The sequence below is a fragment of the Prionailurus viverrinus genome, chromosome E2, assembly GCF_022837055.1.
Source record: "Prionailurus viverrinus isolate Anna chromosome E2, UM_Priviv_1.0, whole genome shotgun sequence".
Taxonomy (NCBI): Eukaryota; Metazoa; Chordata; class Mammalia; order Carnivora; family Felidae; genus Prionailurus; species Prionailurus viverrinus.
The window spans coordinates 54582507-54599627 of record NC_062575.1 but is presented as its reverse complement, the minus strand read 5'-3'; the positions used below and the strand labels follow the sequence as shown (position 1 = coordinate 54599627).

The window sequence follows — 17121 nt, the reverse complement described above, 5'->3', positions numbered from 1 at the left end:
CGTGCACCGGCGCCGGACGTCTCAGCTGCGCTGCTGGACGCGCCCGCGGCCATGTTTGTGCGGGGCACGCAGGGCTCGTTGGTTCTACCTCCATCCTCGTCCGCACCCACCGCGAGCGAGATGAAGCGCAAGCGAACCCCTTCAGGAGCCTGACGGGGGAGATTGAATCATTGTCAGGACTGTGGAGAGTGGCACGTATTGAAAGAGGCACCGTCAGCCGCCATGTTTGAGCGAGGCGCCAGTTCCGACTCTGGTCTCAACGGGAGGGTCAGAAGACCTGGTTGCTATGCAACGCGTACGCTGCCCTAGTTTTCTAACGGAGAGATTAGGTTTCTAGTTCAGTTTTTTTTCTGGCGGGAGGAGATGGAGGGGGAGGGTCGCGTGAAGGCGCCAATCACAGCCTCAGAAATAGGGTTACTAGGCAACGCTTAAGGCTGCCGTCCACTCGGAGGGAAATGAAGCTGTTCTTCCCACTCACGCCGAATTCCGACCCAAGTGGCGGTTGCTAGGCAACCCCTGATTGTTGTTTTCTGGGAGAGCAGCCAGAAACTGGCCTGAAACATAAATACATTCCAGGCGGATTAAAAATGTAAATGCGAAAAAAAAAAAAAGTAAATGCAACAAATGAAACCTTAAAAATAGCTGAAGTTATAAAGAAACACGCTGTATAATCCTGGAGGCTGGAAAAAGAGTTTATCATCACAGCAAAGTCAGAAAACATAAAATATTGATCAGTTTGTCCAAAAGTCTCCATGAACCAAGTTGAAAAAAAATATGATAAACTGAGCAAGTCATTTGTAACATACATGTTGACTGAAAAACTACACAAATACATCTTACTAATCAATAAAAACTTAGGAAAATACAAATACTTTTTTTTTAATGGTAAGAAGGCTCTTCCCCCACACAAAACAATTAAAATTGGCGAATAAACATCTGAAAACTGCTTATCTTCACCAATTCAAAAGCATTCTACCTTTGTCATGCTAATTAATGTTGGAAAGAATAACGTCCATGAGGGTGGGAGAGTTTGGGCTCCAAATCTTGTGGGGGTGTAAATCAGCACAATTTGCTCCAGTGCAATTTGGCGATGTATTTCAGAATAAAAGGGCGCGTTCCTCTTACATACAGTTGTATCACCACTTGGTCACATCTACCTTATCCACCACTTTTTGCTTTTATTTTCTTTGCTGAAGACTCTTTTTTTAAAAATTTCATTCAAGTAATCTCTACACCTGAAATGGGATTAAAACTCACCACCCCGAGATCAAGAGTTGCATTCATGTTCTTCTGACTGAGCCAGCCACGCGCCCCTTGCTGAAGCCTTTTAAAGCAAAACCCCAACATCCTATCATTTTACCTCTACAGGCTTGGCAGAACTCTCTAAGAAGTCACGGGCATTTTCTTACACAGCCACTATGCCATTATCACCCCAAACAAAATCATTTCTTAGTATCATCTAAATCCACGATCAAGGGGTGCCTGGGTGGCTCAGATGGTTAGGTGTCCGACTTTGGCTCAGGTCATGATCTCATGGTTTGTGGGTCTGAGCCCCGCATCGGGCTCTGTGCTGATGGCTCAGAGCCTAAAGCCTGCTTCGGATTCTGTGTCTCCCTTTCCCTCTGCCCCTCTCCTGCTCACTCTCTGCCTCTCTCTCTCAAAAATAAATAAACATTAAAAAAAAATTTTTTTTACTAGTAAATCCACAAATTTCCCCAATTCTCTCAAAACGTCCTTTTCCATTTGCTTTATTTGCGTCAGAATCCAAAGACCAAGCACATATTTAGACATTATATCTCTCAGATTTCTTTTCATCTAAAGCAGTTCCGATCTTTTGTATGCCAGTGTAATTCGATTTTAATAGAATTGTAAGGAAGATTAAATTGGAGAAAGGAAAAATGATCAACAGGTAAGAAGATTAAAATACTTCCTAAAATTAAAAATCTGCCCTAGCAGCTAAAAGGAAACCTTTCCTTTTTTTTTTTTTTAAGTTTATTTATTTTGAGAGGGAGACAGAGAGGGAGGAGGGGCAGAGAGAGAGGGAGAGACAGAATCCCATGCAGGATCCACGCTGTCAGCCCACTCAGAGCTTGAACCTCCAAACTGCGAGATCATGACCTGAGCCGAAATCAACAGTCAGACGCCCAACCTACTGAGCCACCCAGGCGCCCCTAAAAGGAAATCTTTCTTTAGATAAGCTGAATGTATGATCAGCTGTACGAACTTATTTTTTAAACGTTTCCATTCATATATTACAAATGATAAAAATAAATAAACAATTAGATAGTTTAGCCTGGACTTCAGCTTCTGGGATTATGATGGATTAGGTGCTATAATACTGTTTTTGCAACATTGGTGGTTTCTTAAGAGGTACACCTCATGAGAGATTCTTCAAGAATCCTAACCGACCCCCCACCCCGCCCCCGGCCTTCTAGGTCACCTGGGTGGCTCAGTCAGTTAAGCCTCTGACTTCAGCTCAGCTCTTGATCTGAGGGTTCATGAGTTCGAGCCCTGCATTGGGCTCTGCACTGACAGTGAGGAGCCTGCTTGGGATTCTCTCTCTGCCCTTCCCCAACTCGCGCTTTTTTTTTTCTCTCTCAAAATAACTAAATAAACTTAAAAAAAAAAAGAAAAGAGGGGCGCCTGGGTGGCGCAGTCGGTTAAGCGTCCGACTTCAGCCAGGTCACGATCTCGCGGTCCGTGAGTTCGAGCCCCGCGTCAGGCTCTGGGCTGATGGCTCAGAGCCTGGAGCCTGTTTCCGATTCTGTGTCTCCCTCTCTCTCTGCCCCTCCCCCGCTCATGCTCTGTCTCTCTCTGTCCCAAAAATAAATAAACGTTGAAAAAAAAAAAAAAATTAAAAAAAAAAAAAAAAAAAAAGAAAAGAAAGAAAAGAATCCCTCCCTCCCATTCCCCAAAAAGACAGAGAGCCAAAAATTAACAAAAAAGAAGAGTATATTACTGCTGCATAGGCATTACCAAGAGCCTGAAGCTCGATGGGAATTGGAAAAGGAGTCTTTTTCTCCATCTAAGCAAGGGCCTCCCAGGGCCGCTGAGCTAATTCCAGGCTGGTAACACTCCTGCAAATCTGCAGAAGCAGAAGGAAATCCTCCGCACGGGACTCTGCTCAATATCAAGTAAGGAGTTCGGAGTCAAAGGCCACCAGCACAGAGGCAAGGACTGTAAGTTAAAGTCCATGGGAACAACGGTTAACAGATGTGAGATCCCGGGACTCCGAGTCCCCGAATGGTTGGGTTCCTAATGTACCATGATGCCCAAAATGGTGAGAGAAACAAAGGACGTCTAAGTTCTCTCACGCTGGGTGACGAATTACCCTAAAACTCGGCGGCTTAAAATCCACGCGGATTGTTTCGTGGTTTCTGCAGATCAGGAATCCAGGTGTGGCTTAGCTGGCTCCCGGCATCAGAGTCTCACTGGCTGTAATCAAAGCGTCAGCCGGCACGGAAATCGTCCGAAGGCAGAACTAGAGAAGCTTGCTTCCAGGCTCCCTCTTGTAATCGTGAGCGGGGTTCAGTTGCTCCCAGGCTGTCAGCCCGAGACTGTGCTCGGGTCCATGGTCCGCTTTGGGTGCGTCACAACATAGCACTGGCTGCATCAGAGCAAACAGGAGAGAGTACCAGCGAGAAGGAGAACGCAAGCCAGATGGAAGTCACAGTCTTTAGAACTTAACTTGGGAGGCCCCTGGGGGGCTCAGTGGGTGAAGCGTCCGACTTCGGCTCAGGTCGTTATCTCACGGTTCGTGGGTTCGAGCCCCGCGTCGGGCTCTGTGCTGGCGGTGTGGAGCCTGCTTGTCCTCTGTCTCGCTCGCTCAGTGAATAAACTTAAAAAACAAACAAACAAACAAACCCAGGGGGTCCCTGGGTGGCTCAGTCCGTTGAGCGTTCAACTCGACTTTGGCTCAGGTCATGATTTCACGGGTCATGAATTCAAGCCCCGCACGGGGCTCTCTGCTGTCAGCACAGAGTCTGCTTCGGATCCTCTGTCCTCTTTCTCTGCCCCTCCCCTGCTCATCTTCTCTCTCTCTCTCTCTCTCTCTCTCTCTCTGTCTCTCAAAATAAATAAATACACTTTTAAAAAGTTAACAAAGAAAAGGAAAACAAGGAAAAGGGAAGAGATTACCCAACTAGGAAATGAAAAATATGTTTTAAATTTGAAAATGGATATGGTGCTAGAAAGTGAAAGTCTGACATTTCTCTAATTGGAGTCAGAAATGGGGAAAAAATGGAATAAAAGAGAAACAATATTTTTAAGAATTTATTGCTGCGCATTGTCTAGAGCTGATGAGAAATTAAAAAAAAAAAATCGGGGTGCCTGGGCGGCTCAGTCTGTAGAGCATGTGACTCTTGATCTCAGGGTTGTGAGTTTGAGCCCCGTGTTGGGCAGAGAGATTACTTTAAAAAATTAGTGTAAACAAAACAAAACATGAATTCTTGAATCCTGGCAGCACAGAATATAAAGTTACATTAAATTTTTTGTAATGTTTATGTCAGAGAGAGAGAGAGTGTGCGTGTGTGAGTGGGGGAGGGGCAGAGAGAGAGGGAGACACAGTATCTGAAGCAGGCTCAAACTCACAAACCGAGCCGTGAGATCATGACCTGAGCCAAAGTCAGACGCTTAACCAACTGAGCCACCCAGGCGCCCCTATAAAATTATGTTTTTAAAAAAAACCTGCTCGCTTTGACTCATTGTAGTGAAAGAGAAGCCTAAATAGCCCGCAGAGTGAAAGAAATTTCCACAAAGAAATTATACGTAGAATGACAGCCACCTTCTTAACTGCAGAAATAGAAACTAGAAGAAGGTGGTAGATGTTCAGACTCAAAAAAAATTAACGATCACTCCAGAACTGTATGATAATGAAGGTGGGAGGAAACCATTCCAGGCAATAAAAACAGCATCCAACTCCAAGAGACTTTCTAAAAGATGTGATATTATGGTATAAGAAATATATGTTTGCTCCTGGTCCCGCTTCTTGGCCCAGAGTTCCTAAAATCCTTGTAATTTCCTGTGCTAAGGGGAGGTAGGGACATCTTTTATTGTCCCATGTAGCCTCAGTTTCCTACTGGTTCGTCACACAAGAGCTTCTAAGACCCCTGGGATCTCTGGGGAGGGGAAGAGTGCTGGGGATTGAGTTAATCGCCAATGCCTACCTAATGAAATCTGCATTAAATTTTTTTTTAATGTTTATTTATTTTTGAGAGAGAGAGAGAGAGAGAGAGACAAAGCCCAAGCAGGGGAGGGGCAGAGAGAGAGGGAGACATAGAATCCCAAGAAGGCTCCAGGCTCTGAGCTGTTAGCACAGAGCCCAATGCGGGGCTCGAACCCACAAACCGTGAGATCATGACCTGAACTAAAGTCCGGCGCTCAACCGTCTGAGCCACCCAGGTGCCCCTGAAATCTGCATTTAAAACGCCCAATAAGGCATGGGTTCAGAGAACCTCTGAGTTGCATCCCTGTGTTGGGGGAATAATGCACCCCAATCGCCATAGAGACAGAATCTCCTGTACTCAGGACCCTCTGGGTTTCATCTAGGTACTTCTTCATCTGGCTGTTCATTGCTATCCTTTATAATATAGTTTACAATAAATCAGTAATACTAAGTAAAGTGTTGCCCTGGGCTCTGCGAGTCATTGTAGCAAATGATCAAACCTGAGGAGGTGGAACCCCCAATTTGTATCCAATTCAGACAGAAGTATGGATAACCTGTGGACCCACTACTTGCGATTGGTAGTTCTGTTTGTGTGTTTGTTTGTTGAGAGAGAGAGAGAGAGAGAGAGAGAGAACCTTAAGCAGTTTCCATGACCAGAGCACAACTCCAGGCTGATCTCAGATCATGACCATGAGATCATGACCTGAGCTGAAATCTAGAATGGGACGCTTGACTGACTGAGCCACTCGGGCGCTCCACGATTGATGTCCAAAGTGGGGGCAGACTCATGGGACTGAGCCCTTGACCTTTGGGGTCTGCACTGACTCCAGGTGGTTAAGAGTCAGAACTCAATTGACTTGTAAGACACCCAGTTGGTATCCACAGGGCACTGGAGAATTGCTTGGTGTGGAAAACCCACACATGTGGTGTCAGAAGTGTTGTGAGGAAACCGTTTTCCAGTAGGCTGTACTTCAGGTAGGAGGCAAATTTTAAATAATATTGAAAGGATAGTTTATGAGGGGCAAGAAGGAAACAGGAGGGCAGATGAGTTATCAACACTTATGTAATTACAAAGAAACATTGCCTGGGGGCACCTGGGTGGCTCAGTCGGTTAAGCACCCAACAGATGCGTCTGACTTCGGCTCTGGTCCTGATCTTGAGGGTCCATGAGTTTGAGCCCCCACGTCGAGCTCCGTGCTGACAGCTCAGAGCTTGCTTTGGATTCTGTCTCCCTCTCTCTCTGCCCCTCCCCCACTCAAGCTCTGTCTCTCTCTCTCTCAAAAATAAATACTAAAAATTTTAAAAAATAAATATGGACTGAAGAAAATTCATAGAACAGCAGGGAGAAACTGATATTTTACTTCATTTATTATTTTATGTATGTTTATTCCTCTAGAAGTTTGATGTAATTTAGTGTGAGAATAAACCTCTTAATATATTTCGTATCAGCTACTAAACATCAAATCCAGAATGCAGGCAAAACAGGTTTTCAGGAAACAAATGTTTTTTAACATTACTATATATTTTGCAAATACATTTGGGCGCATGCAGGCCACTGTTCTCACAAAGCAAAAAAGTTCTAGTTGATTAAATTCATAACTAAATGAAATTCTACTTTATCAGTTTACTTTAAACACACAGAAGAAAGAAACGGATGTATGTCAATACAGGATTGGCTAAATCGATCTGCTTACATCCGTAATGTTGATTATCAAAAGACATTTATACAAAAACGTCGTATTTATGCGGTCTGAGGAGAAAAAAAAGTTTGAAGGCAACATTAGCACAGTGGTCATATTTGTCAACAATGGGTGAATATTTTGTGTTAAATGTCAACCTTTTATCTCGGGAAAGTGGGGGCTATTTTCACGTTCGGCGTGCTACACTAGCGTGTATAAATTTATTAGAAAAATAAGGTTATTTTTGTGATTCTGGAAAATAAAGGATTTCGTCTTTCTTTTTCCAACAACAAAAACAACCTTCTCCTCTGGTGGTTACTAGGCAACGTTCGCCGGACCAAACCATCCGCGAGGGGGAAGGGGGAGATGGTATTTTTCTCGGCTTTGCTCGAGATTCGTCATGCGGCCATCTTTGAGTGGGGCACAGTTCTATGCAGTCTTAGCCTGGAAATTAGACGGAACGCGGGGTTGCTAGGCAACGCCCCGGCACCGTCACCATCTTTGAGTCGGGCACAGCTGTTTATCACTTTAGAATGTAAAACATCCTAGCCTACCTGACGCTTGCTAGACAACGCCTGGGCGCCGTCACTACCTTCAAGCCGGGCTCTTCATTCTCTTCTCTAAATAAATGGAGTCAGCCGAACTATTTCAGGGAGAAACTACGAAGCATTGCAAGCCCCAGAGGCGCCATCTTTGTTAGGGGTATGTGACTTCCGGCTGGGGCGGAAGAGAACCTAACGGGGCTTGGGGGAGGTGCTGGAATAGAGACTGAGGGTGGGTTTGAGTTGGATGGAGAAGGCGGGAATTTACTTCTCTGCCAATCAGCTCCCCATCTCGCCCTCTGGCGGCTTCGGATGGCCGACCGGCCTGCCGACTTGGCGTGACTATGGGCATGTTCCAAGGTGGTCACTGACTGCCCCCACGAGGGGACCGGAGGGGGTTCCAAATGGGCGAGGAGGGGACGGAGGGCACCGTGCATCTGCTCTGCCTCGCGGCCTCCAGCGGAGTCCCCTTGTTCTGCAGAAGCAGCCGCGGCGGCGCCCCCGCCCGCCAGCAGGTGGGGCCCTGGACGCCTGGATCTCCAAAATAGAAGGGGGCTGGGCACGTGGACTCTGGGTCGGCAAGGGAGTAGGGTCTGGAGAAGTTTCAGAGTTGAGTTTAGTTAGAGGGCCACGAGTGTAATGAATGGACCAATAATCCTGGTTCCCAGAAGAGCAGGGGCCAGGGGATCCAGAAAGAGGAGGGGGCTGGGGCCCCGGACACTTGGGTCCCAAGGTGGAGGGGTTTGGGGGCTCCCGTCTAATGTCCCCAACTTTTCCCCAGCTCCCGTTCTCGGTCATCGGCTCTCTCAATGGCGTACACATGTTTGGGCAGAATCTCGAGGTGCAGCTGAGCTCTGCAAGGACCGAGGACACGACCGTGGTGTGGAAAAACTTCCATGACAGGTCTCCACGTGGTAGCTTGGGGGCAGGCACAGGGCCCGGATGAAAGCCCCTGTCGAAGATGGCCTCCACGGCCAGCTGTTTACTTGGCTGTGGAAGCTTTGCCAAGCCAGTTACCCTCTCTGATCCCTGGGTTTCTCTGTACGAGGAGCGGGTTGTGCTGGCTGGCAGAAGACGTAGCCGGCAGAAGATCGAGTCACTGCCCTGTTTCTGAGGCCTGGACTCATTCTCGCTTCTTGGCCCCCTTTCTCACAGCATCACCCTCATTGTTCTGTCATCTGAGGAGGGCACCTCGGAGCTGAGGCTGGAGAGACTACTCCAGATGGTGTTTGGGGCCATGGTGAGACTCCCTAGCCCTCTTCCCCAAACCCAGGAACCTGAGTTCTCAGTATCCTCCTCCCTCACACCAGGAGTCCAGATCCCCAGCCCCTCCTCTCTTATTTGCTTCTTCTAGGTTCTTCTTGTGGGGCTTGAAGAACTGACCAATATCCGCAACGTAGAGAGGCTGAAGAAGGAGTTGAGGGTGAGGCTTCAGGACGTGAGGATGGAAGTTAGCTTGCCCCGTCGCTGATATTTGGGAACTACAGTTCCCAGCAGCCTCTGCGGCGGCCTGGTCAACTGACCCCAGAGCTAGGCTCCGAGGGGCTAGTTTTCTGAAGGGGAGGCGGCAGATCTGGGGGCCATCCGGGTCCTTAAGCCCCTTCCTTCTCCCCTCTGCTAGGCCAGTTACCGCCTCATTGACAGTTTCCTGGGGGACTCTGAGCGCATCGGGGACCTGACCCAGTGTGTGGACTGTGTGGTTCCTCCAGAGGTGTCTCTCCTGCAGGTACTGAGGATGCCTGGGAACCCTTGAACCTGTCACTGTGGCCCTGGCTTAGTCCTGATCCTCTTACCCCCGGGCCTTTGCCTCAACCTCTTCCCATCCTCTGGGCCAACCCCAACCCCCCACTTGGCCCCAGAAGGGTCTTTCTACACCCAGGGCTGACCCCGCCCCTCCCCAGCTCACAGCCCTCCGGTGGCTCTCATCGCCCCCAGGACCAGCTTCCATGCCCTCAGCCTGGTGTTTGAGGACCTGTGGGATCTGAAACCCACCAACGAGCTCGCCCCGACCTCTAACTCCACAGTCCGCCTTCGCCCAGCTGCCTCGTGGGTCCCACGAATCCCACCAGCTTCCCAATTTCCTTGCTTTGGCACATGCTGGTCCTTTTGCCAGTGGATCTCTATCTATCCTTCCTTAACTACCGCTCTTGTTGAGTCACCTGGCATGGCCGCCTCCCAGCAGAGGGACTCTGGGCAGGCGACCTGACCTCTCTGAGCTGGAGTAGGCTGTCGATTGCGCCTACTTGGCACGTAGTAGGTTTCAATAAGCCGCCACTGGGCTGTTGTAACCGGTAGCTTCAGTAGCACGTTGTCAGGCCAGGGAGCAGGCACGTTACCTGTTTAATCTCACTTTCCAATGTGACTTGGGGATGGTACCTGCATGTGAAGGGGAAGGAACCCAGGCCCCGGGAGGGTGAGGCAGGCGAGCATGCCAGTTTCTTCACACCCCTGGCCCACCTGGGAAAATCGTCGCTGCCCCTGCTTGTGTCCCCTGACTCCTGACTCGGCCTGCCTGCCTTATCCAGGAAGCCCTCTCTGGGTTCGCTGAGGCAGCAGGCACGGCCTTTGGCAGCCTGGTCGTGTCGGGCCGGGTGGTCGCAGCAACAGAGAGCTGGTGGCGGCTGGGGACGCCGGAGGCCGTGCTGCTCCCCTGGCTGGTGGGGTCCTTGCCGCCTCAGGCCGCTCGCGACTACCCGGTGTACCTGCCACACGGGAGTCCCACGGTGAGTTGCGGGGGCTCTGCGCCTGCGGTGGGCTAGCTAGAAGGGACGAAGGGGCCGAGACGTGAGGGGGCGGGGCTTCGGGGGGGAGGGGCGGGGCTCCGGCCGGCCCATCCCGCGCCCCGCTTCAGGTCCCGCACCGGCTTCTGACCCTGACGCTGCTGCCGGGCTTGGAGCTGTGTCTGCTCTGCGGGCCGCGCCCTCCCCTCAGCCAGCTGGATCCACAGGTGAATCCGGGCGTGTCCCCGCTTTTTCCCCGTTACACCCTCTGCCGCGGGCCCCTGTGCCCCCTCACCACCGCGCCCGGCCGGCGCTCTCTCCGCACTGGACCCGCTCTCCGTCAGCCCTGCCCCTCCTGTAGGCCCCGCCTCCTGTGGCCTGCGTTCCAATCGCCTTCACGCCAGCCCCGTCCCTCTTTCGCTCTCATCCCCTCCTTGGTCCCCTCTGTCCTCCGCCCTCGTGGGCCCCTCCTCTCTTCCCTGCCCACGCCCCCTCCCCTAGTACCCGCCCCTGATCTCGCCCACCGGCCCCGCCTCAGCTTCTGGACCGCTGGTGGCAGCCAGTGCTAGACCCGCTGCGGACCTGCGTGCCGCTGGGACCCCGAGCGCTGCCCGCTGGCTTCCCCCTGCACGTGGACGTCCTCGGGTAGGGTTTGGTCGGGCGCGTGGGTTGGGGGGCCCTCATCCCCTCTTCCCCGGCCCGTGACACCCCCTTTCTCGCAGGCTGCTGCTCCTCCACCTGGAATTGAAACGTTGCCTCTTCACCGTGGAGCCCTCTGGGGATCAAGGTGACTGGCGAGGGCGGGGCTGGGAGGGGCGTGGGCCGTGGAGGAACTCTCGGTCACCTGGTCTCTCTTCCCCCTCCAGAGCCTTCTCCTGAGCAGCGCAGGCGCCTCCTCCGCTCCTTCTACTCGTTGGTCACCGCCACGCACTTCCCACCAGGTCAGCGGCCGAAAGTGCCTGCTTCGCACACTGCGGGACAGCGAGTCTCAGATCACGGGGAGGACGGGGCGTCCACACTGATGGGGAGGGGCAGGGAGGTCCCAGCCTCCAGACTGCAGAATCTACTGGGCAATCCTGGTAGTTAACACTGACACTGAATCTCTTGCCGAGGGCTTATGTACGTAATGATTCACTTCATCCTCATAGGTGAGGGATATCGCCTGTTACATCCTCATTCCCATAGTACAGATGAGGAAACAGAGGCTCAGCTGATAAGCAGCAGAGAGCCAGCGTTCACACAGAGGCAGCCTGGTTCCCATACCCACACGCACCACTGAACCGCTCAAAGTACAGGCTTTGTCTGCGGTTTTTGCCCCCCTCCCCCCCCCCCCCCCCGCCGGGGGTGGGGGGCGTCCCGCGGAGCCTGGATTAGGAAGGGAAAGTTGTCTTGCAACCCACGAGGCCCTACAGAGACAAAGGAAGGGACCTAGGATGATTCTACAACCCCAGTGAAGATCCCGATGAATGCAGCAAGATGGTAAAGGGCTCTACCTGGGAGGGACAGAGGTCTGTCCCTCCCCACCCCCCCCCAACCACTTCCCGCGAGTCAAGTGGGGCGGGGTCCTCGGTAGGGTTAGAAGGGAGCCCCATGCCTGGTACCGGGCAGGGGTGACCTGTGTGTCTGTGGTCTGTATTGCTAAGCGGCTTGTCCGGGGCCGCACACAGTATCCCCAGGGAAGAGGGGGCGTCGGCTGGCTGGGAAGAAGGGGGGGCGGTGAACTCCATGGCCTTCTTCAGTCAACGGACAGCCGGCTGGAGCCATGAGGCCCCCACCCATCAGGAGTCGAATTTAGGCCCGGGATGTGGCGTCGCTCCTGCGGGTTGGTGTTCTAGTTGCCCAGGCCCCACTGGTCACCTTGGCCCTTCCTGTCCTTCCTCCAGAGCCGGGGACACCAGAGGACAAGGTGGAGGATGCAGCCCAGAGGGCCCAGGTGCCGAGAGCCTGCTACCTGGTGTCTGGGCCCGAGGAGCCAGGCACAGGATGGCGGCTGGTGGCCCTGCAGTTGGGGCCACGGCGGTTGCTGCTGCTGGTGTCCGCCCAGAGCCCCACCCATGGGCTGCGGAGCTTGGCCACCCACACTCTCCACGCCCTCACCCCGCTCCTCTGACCCCTCGGCCTGAGCCATGAACACAGACATGGCTGTTAGCGTCTCTCTGTTTATTCGCTCACAATAATACACAGCCCCTGGACGGGGAGGGGGCGGGAGGGGCTACGATGGGGTGGGGTGGGAGGGGAGGAGGCGCCCGCTTCCCCGGCCCCTCTCCCCTCTGTGCTTAGGGGGGAAAGGGAGGGAGGGGGCTCCCCCTTACCCCCCAGAATGTAAACAGCAGCAGATGAACAAAAATAAAAATACAAAAGGCCGGAGGAAGGTCCCAGGCATCCCCCCACCCCTGGGGTCTTCCCTGTCACCAATGGAGGTCCCCTCCCTGCCCCATCCACCAAAGCTGCCTCAGTCCTAGGGGCTGCCCGGCGCCGGCCACATCCCCGGGGGCAGAGTCCAGGGCTCAGAACTGCTGGGCCAGCAGCTCACACAGGTGACGGGAGACGGGTTCCTTGCTCGTGCGCAGGGTCAGCCGGTACATCTGGGTGGGGGACATGATGGCGTGGACTCAGGGAGGAGGCAGAGGGGTCGGAGAGCCCGGGAGAGGAGGATATAAGGGAGACAAGAGAAAAGGGGCAAAGGGATCAGAAAGGCGATCGAAGGGACGAGAGGCAGGAATGGAAGCGACACAGGAGGTAGAGGGTGAAAGGTCAAAAGCCAGAACCAGAAGGGGGGAGATGCGGAGAGGTGAAAATCAGGAGGGAAGGGGAGAGGAAGACAGCGCATAGAGAACACAGGGACACAGAGAACGTACAACCAGGCAGGGGGTGACGCCTCCCAGACCACCACTCACCTGAGCCTGGGCATTGGGCTCCAGCCGGAGCAGACAGCCCACCTGCAGGGCTTTCGTTTGGATGATTCCAGCCCCCACGAAGTTCTCGGGGTTCGGGTCCACATTGTCCAGGAGAGCAGAGCCAAACCCCAAGAGCTGGGGCGAGAGAAGGGGAGCCATCAGAGGGTGCCGATCCGGCAGCAACCAGGCCGTAGTGAGCCAGTTCCCCAAAACCCTTGCCAGTGGGAACCGGCCCCGCTTTACAGAGGGGAAAACAGAGGCACAGAAAAATGGGCACGGTTCCCCGGATCCGAATTAGGGGCCCCTCTCCTGTCTTGCTCAGTTGTCACTCACTTTTGCCTTAGTGACTTCCGCATCCATGGGGTGGTTGGCTTTGAAGATTTTCTGAGCCTCCTGTTGGGGGCTGGGGATGGGGGGGGGGGGGGAGGAAGTTCAAGTCAGGTCAGTTCAAAGTCAAGTCAGGTCAAGTCAAGGCCCCACCGCCTCCCCAGATGTGGCTGTGGCTCCGCCCCCCCCCCCCCCCCCCCCCCCTCACAGGCTCAGCTGCTTCCAGCGCTGGAAGAAGTCCTGGGCCGCCATCTCTGTGGGCTGGAAGAACTTGTTGATGGTCACGGGGAGCTTCAGGGTGAGGGACTGGGGGGCGCCCCCGTACCTAGAGGGAGGGGTGGCAAGGAGGGCTCCATCAGGCCCCGCCCCCATCCAGGAGACCGTGCCCGCTTGCTCGGCAGTGCCCTGCCAGACTCAGACTCACCGGAAGCGCACGGATAGGAGCGGGGGCGTCAGGAAGTCCCGCAGACACTCGATGTTGAGCACCTGCTGCACCTGCGCCCCGCCGTCCACCTGCGCGGCCACGCGCTTGGTCTGCACCGCCAGCTGTGCCCGCCTGTGGTCAAGGAAGCCGGAAAGAGGCGGCGGCCCTGGCGGTCGTGGCCATGAACCCCTGATGGTTCTGAACTTTCCCCGCGGCCCCAGCCTGCAGGCCTCTGAGGAGCTGGTCCCGCCATCCCGGACTCATACCACAAGGCCCAAAGTCCCTCCTAAGTGAGACCTTCGACCGCCGCCTGGGTGCCTACTCTGGCTTTCTACCATGGGCTCAGCGACCTCCATTATGGCATGTCGCACCCTACCGGGGTGGAAGCCCTTCCGGGGCTGTGATGGCTGACCTGAGTTTGAATCCTGGATCTTACCACCTCGGTGACTATGGGCAAGCAACTTTACCTCCTAAGCCTCATCTGCAAAATGGACAGTGTCCTCAGCATTCAATGAAATAATCCAGGACAAGCACTTATCATTGTGTCTGGCACATGGTAGGTGCACAAAAAACCGGCAGCGTTACCACGGCTCCCTTCAAGTTGGCAAGGATGGGGTCTTACGCGTCTCTCGCCCTTCCCCTCCCCCCATGCCCAGCACAGAGCTGAGCCTACGGGAGTTCTCTGGAAACATCGATGCATGAGGCAACGGACTGAAAAGGTCCTCCTAGCTTTGGGGTCTAATCCCTGTAGTTTCATGGGCGTGAAAACCACTATCAGAGAAAGGAGAGGGGACTGACCCTTTCCTTTATGCCAGCCACCCTTCCAGAGTTTTCCAACAACACCGATCTTCAAAACAACACTATGAGAAGGGGACAGGAAGGCTCACAGAGGCAAAGTGACGGGCTCAGGTGACACAAGAGGGCTCTGGTCAGCATCGAGACCCCCAGGCCTGGCTCTTGGGCGCAGGAGGTACTGGAATCATGGGTGTGGAGCTCCTTGGAGGACGAGGTCAAAGAGGCCTGACAGAGACAAGCTGAGGCATACCTATCCCATCGCTTCCCTGTCTGCAGGCTGTCCTGGGGAGAAGAGGCCCACCCCGGTATCACAGACACTAAGCCTCAAAGTAACCAGGTGCTTAGGCTTTCAAGTAAGACGACCGAACAGGGCTCTGGACCTGGGTCCATCTGCTTCCCAGTGGCCAGGAAGGCAGGCCTGGAGGGGCCAGGCTCAGGGGAGGGGGCTGGGCCAGGCCGGAAGGATATGAGTCTGGAGGTCGCCGGGGTGGACGACAGTGGGCGAGAAGTTCTGGAACTGCACAGATGTCTTGTTGCCATAGAACAGATACATGCGGCCTGTGCAGGGTGGGGAGGGGCAGGGTTCCAGCTGAGGTCCTTCAGCCTCCTCTCCAGGTACCACCCAAGCCCAGGGGTCACCGAAACCCCATCCCCACAGCCCAACCACCCCGCCCCCAGCACCAGACACACCCAAGTTCTGCCGGAACTCGGACTTGACTCCAATCTGCAGCAGCTGGTTCTCAAACAGGACCCCATTGTTCTTGCACACGAACCTGGGTGGGGTGGTGGGCAGCTCAGGAGGCCAGGAGTGCCTGTCGACGAGGCCCTTCCCTGTGCTCCCCACCTGTCCCCACTCCCCTCCCTGAGCCCTCCCCTGACTCACTTATTCAGCAGCTCATCCGCTTCTGGGATGGGCGGGCCGATGTCCTCAGGACCTGGGCTGCAAGGTGGAGAAAGCAGTGAGATGGGAAGAGGCTGGGGGGGGCTAGAGGAGAAGACCCAGCACTAAAGGTGAGAGACAGGAGCCCCCAAAAGGACAGAACCCCAGAATCCACATAACGAGATTCCCCCCAACGGACCCCAGAATCAGACTGGTGATTGTCTCTCATGGGAACAGGACACTGGTGTGTGCCCCCACCCCTGCCCCCGTATCAGAGGACCCCGGCTTTCACTCCCCTCCAAATCCAGGCCTCTGCAGCTCATCAGGAACCCCTTGATAAGGGCTCGAAGTCCCCTATCCCTCCCAGGGGCCGCAAATCTGCCCCCCAACCCTGAGGCCACCCCTTACTCAGCAGCTGGAGCTGGGTCAGCCAGCAAAGCCATGGGGCTCTCAGGGGCAGGCGGCTCCAGCTCGCTGGGCCATCCAATCCCAGAGCAGACAAGAGAAGACAGGCGTGGCAGGCAGCCAATCCCAGAGAGGCAGCAGAGGGCCGGAGACAGAAAGAGGGAGGAGGGAAAGAGAGAAGGAAAAGCAGGCTGAGACGAGGCTACGGGGAAGGACGACACAGTGTGGCCAGGGTCAGCCAAGAGTACAGAGTGGCCAGAGGGAGAGAGGAGGCCCGGGGAAGTGGCAGCCAGGGTGACAGAGGCACAGGGACAGGGAAGGAGGAGGGGGCTGTGAGGGGGCAGAAGGAAAAGGGGCGGCCCGGGGCCCAGGCAGGTAGTACCTGAGGAAGGCCTCCTCGGGCGTGGGCCCCAGGCTGGGCTGGGCAGCCGGGCCGTCGGAGAAGACGTCCACCAGGAGGTTCCCTGCACCCGAGGTCGCTGGGGGTGCGGCTGGGGGAGGGGCTGCCCGCAGCCCCAGGAGGTCGGCGGAGGGCGAGGGCGTTGACTGCAGGGAAGGTGCAGGTAGAGGTGAGAACGGGCAGTGCCCCGCGGGCCCCCCCAACCCTCGTTGGCCGAGGGACTCACCACAGTGCTAGGAGTGGGCTCCACGCCCCCGTTGACGTCATTGCTGCTGGGGTCCCTCCTGCCATCATCCAGGGCGCTGCCGGCCCCGGGGCCCTTCTTGCGTTTCAGCTTGGCCAGGATGGACGACTCGCGCTCGGGGAAGGGCGGCATCTCCTCCAGCACCGTGGCCTGTGGGGTGGGAGGGCGAGGGCGGGTCAGGGACGGCTCGGTGGCGGAGGAGAGGGCGGCCAAGGCTCAGGGGTGCAGGAGGGGCGCGCGGGGGCCGGCGCTCTGACCAGGACGTCCGTGCTGGCCACCGAGCTGAGCGTGAGGTACTCGACGGCGCGCTGCTGCAGCTCCACGTCAGCGTTGCGCAGCTGGGAGCCCGCCCGCAGCACGCCCTGGATGGTGGCCTTGGTCTCCGGGAAGAGGTTGATGAACTTGATGTAGGTGGACAGCAGCAGGGCCCGCGTGGCCACGCTGCACAGGTGGAACTTGGAGTGCAGCAGAGAGAACTGCACCGGGGGGCTGCGGGGAGCGGGGCGCGTCAGCAGGTGCGCCCCTCCCCGCCCGGGGCCCTGCTGCCCCCCTCAGAGGCCACCCCGGCGGCGGCCATCACGAGACACCCTGTCCCAGAGGCTCCCGGGAGCCCCGTCGCCACTGACCCTGAGACTCTTTGGGTC

At 55.0% G+C, this 17121-nt stretch overlaps 2 protein-coding genes across 5 annotated transcripts in view; one reads left to right on the top strand and one right to left on the bottom strand.

The window, feature by feature from the left end:
* The first annotated feature begins 7578 nt into the window (after positions 1–7578).
* On the top strand, positions 7579–12472 carry FUZ (fuzzy planar cell polarity protein). 3 transcript variants are annotated; one of them, XM_047835746.1, is made up of 11 exons: positions 7579–7745; positions 8167–8288; positions 8541–8625; positions 8740–8808; positions 9007–9111; positions 9911–10108; positions 10237–10332; positions 10644–10750; positions 10828–10892; positions 10972–11046; positions 11989–12472. In XM_047835746.1, exons 2-11 carry the CDS (start codon positions 8206–8208, stop codon positions 12213–12215), a joined length of 1110 nt encoding a protein of 369 aa, XP_047691702.1. In that variant the 5' UTR covers positions 7579–7745; positions 8167–8205; the 3' UTR covers positions 12216–12472. The 3 variants fall into 3 exon arrangements, with proteins under 3 accessions (XP_047691702.1, XP_047691700.1, XP_047691701.1); XM_047835744.1 differs by having other exon boundaries at positions 7579–7900; XM_047835745.1 differs by lacking the exon at positions 10237–10332 and having other exon boundaries at positions 7579–7900.
* Positions 12251–17121, bottom strand: part of AP2A1 (adaptor related protein complex 2 subunit alpha 1) — a 30137-nt gene continuing 25266 nt past the window's right edge. Inside the window, exons 13-24 of one of the 2 annotated variants that reach the window (XM_047835742.1) lie at positions 16735–16966; positions 16460–16627; positions 16216–16379; positions 15837–15902; positions 15432–15488; positions 15239–15321; positions 15017–15106; positions 13754–13877; positions 13538–13654; positions 13336–13405; positions 13003–13137; positions 12251–12690 (exon numbers count right to left, since the gene is read on the bottom strand). In XM_047835742.1, coding sequence (XP_047691698.1) covers positions 12613–12690; positions 13003–13137; positions 13336–13405; positions 13538–13654; positions 13754–13877; positions 15017–15106; positions 15239–15321; positions 15432–15488; positions 15837–15902; positions 16216–16379; positions 16460–16627; positions 16735–16966 — 1384 coding nt within the window. In that variant the 3' untranslated portion in view covers positions 12251–12612. The remainder of the gene's footprint in view (positions 12691–13002; positions 13138–13335; positions 13406–13537; positions 13655–13753; positions 13878–15016; positions 15107–15238; positions 15322–15431; positions 15489–15836; positions 15903–16215; positions 16380–16459; positions 16628–16734; positions 16967–17121) is intronic. The other variant, XM_047835743.1, reaches the window with a different exon arrangement.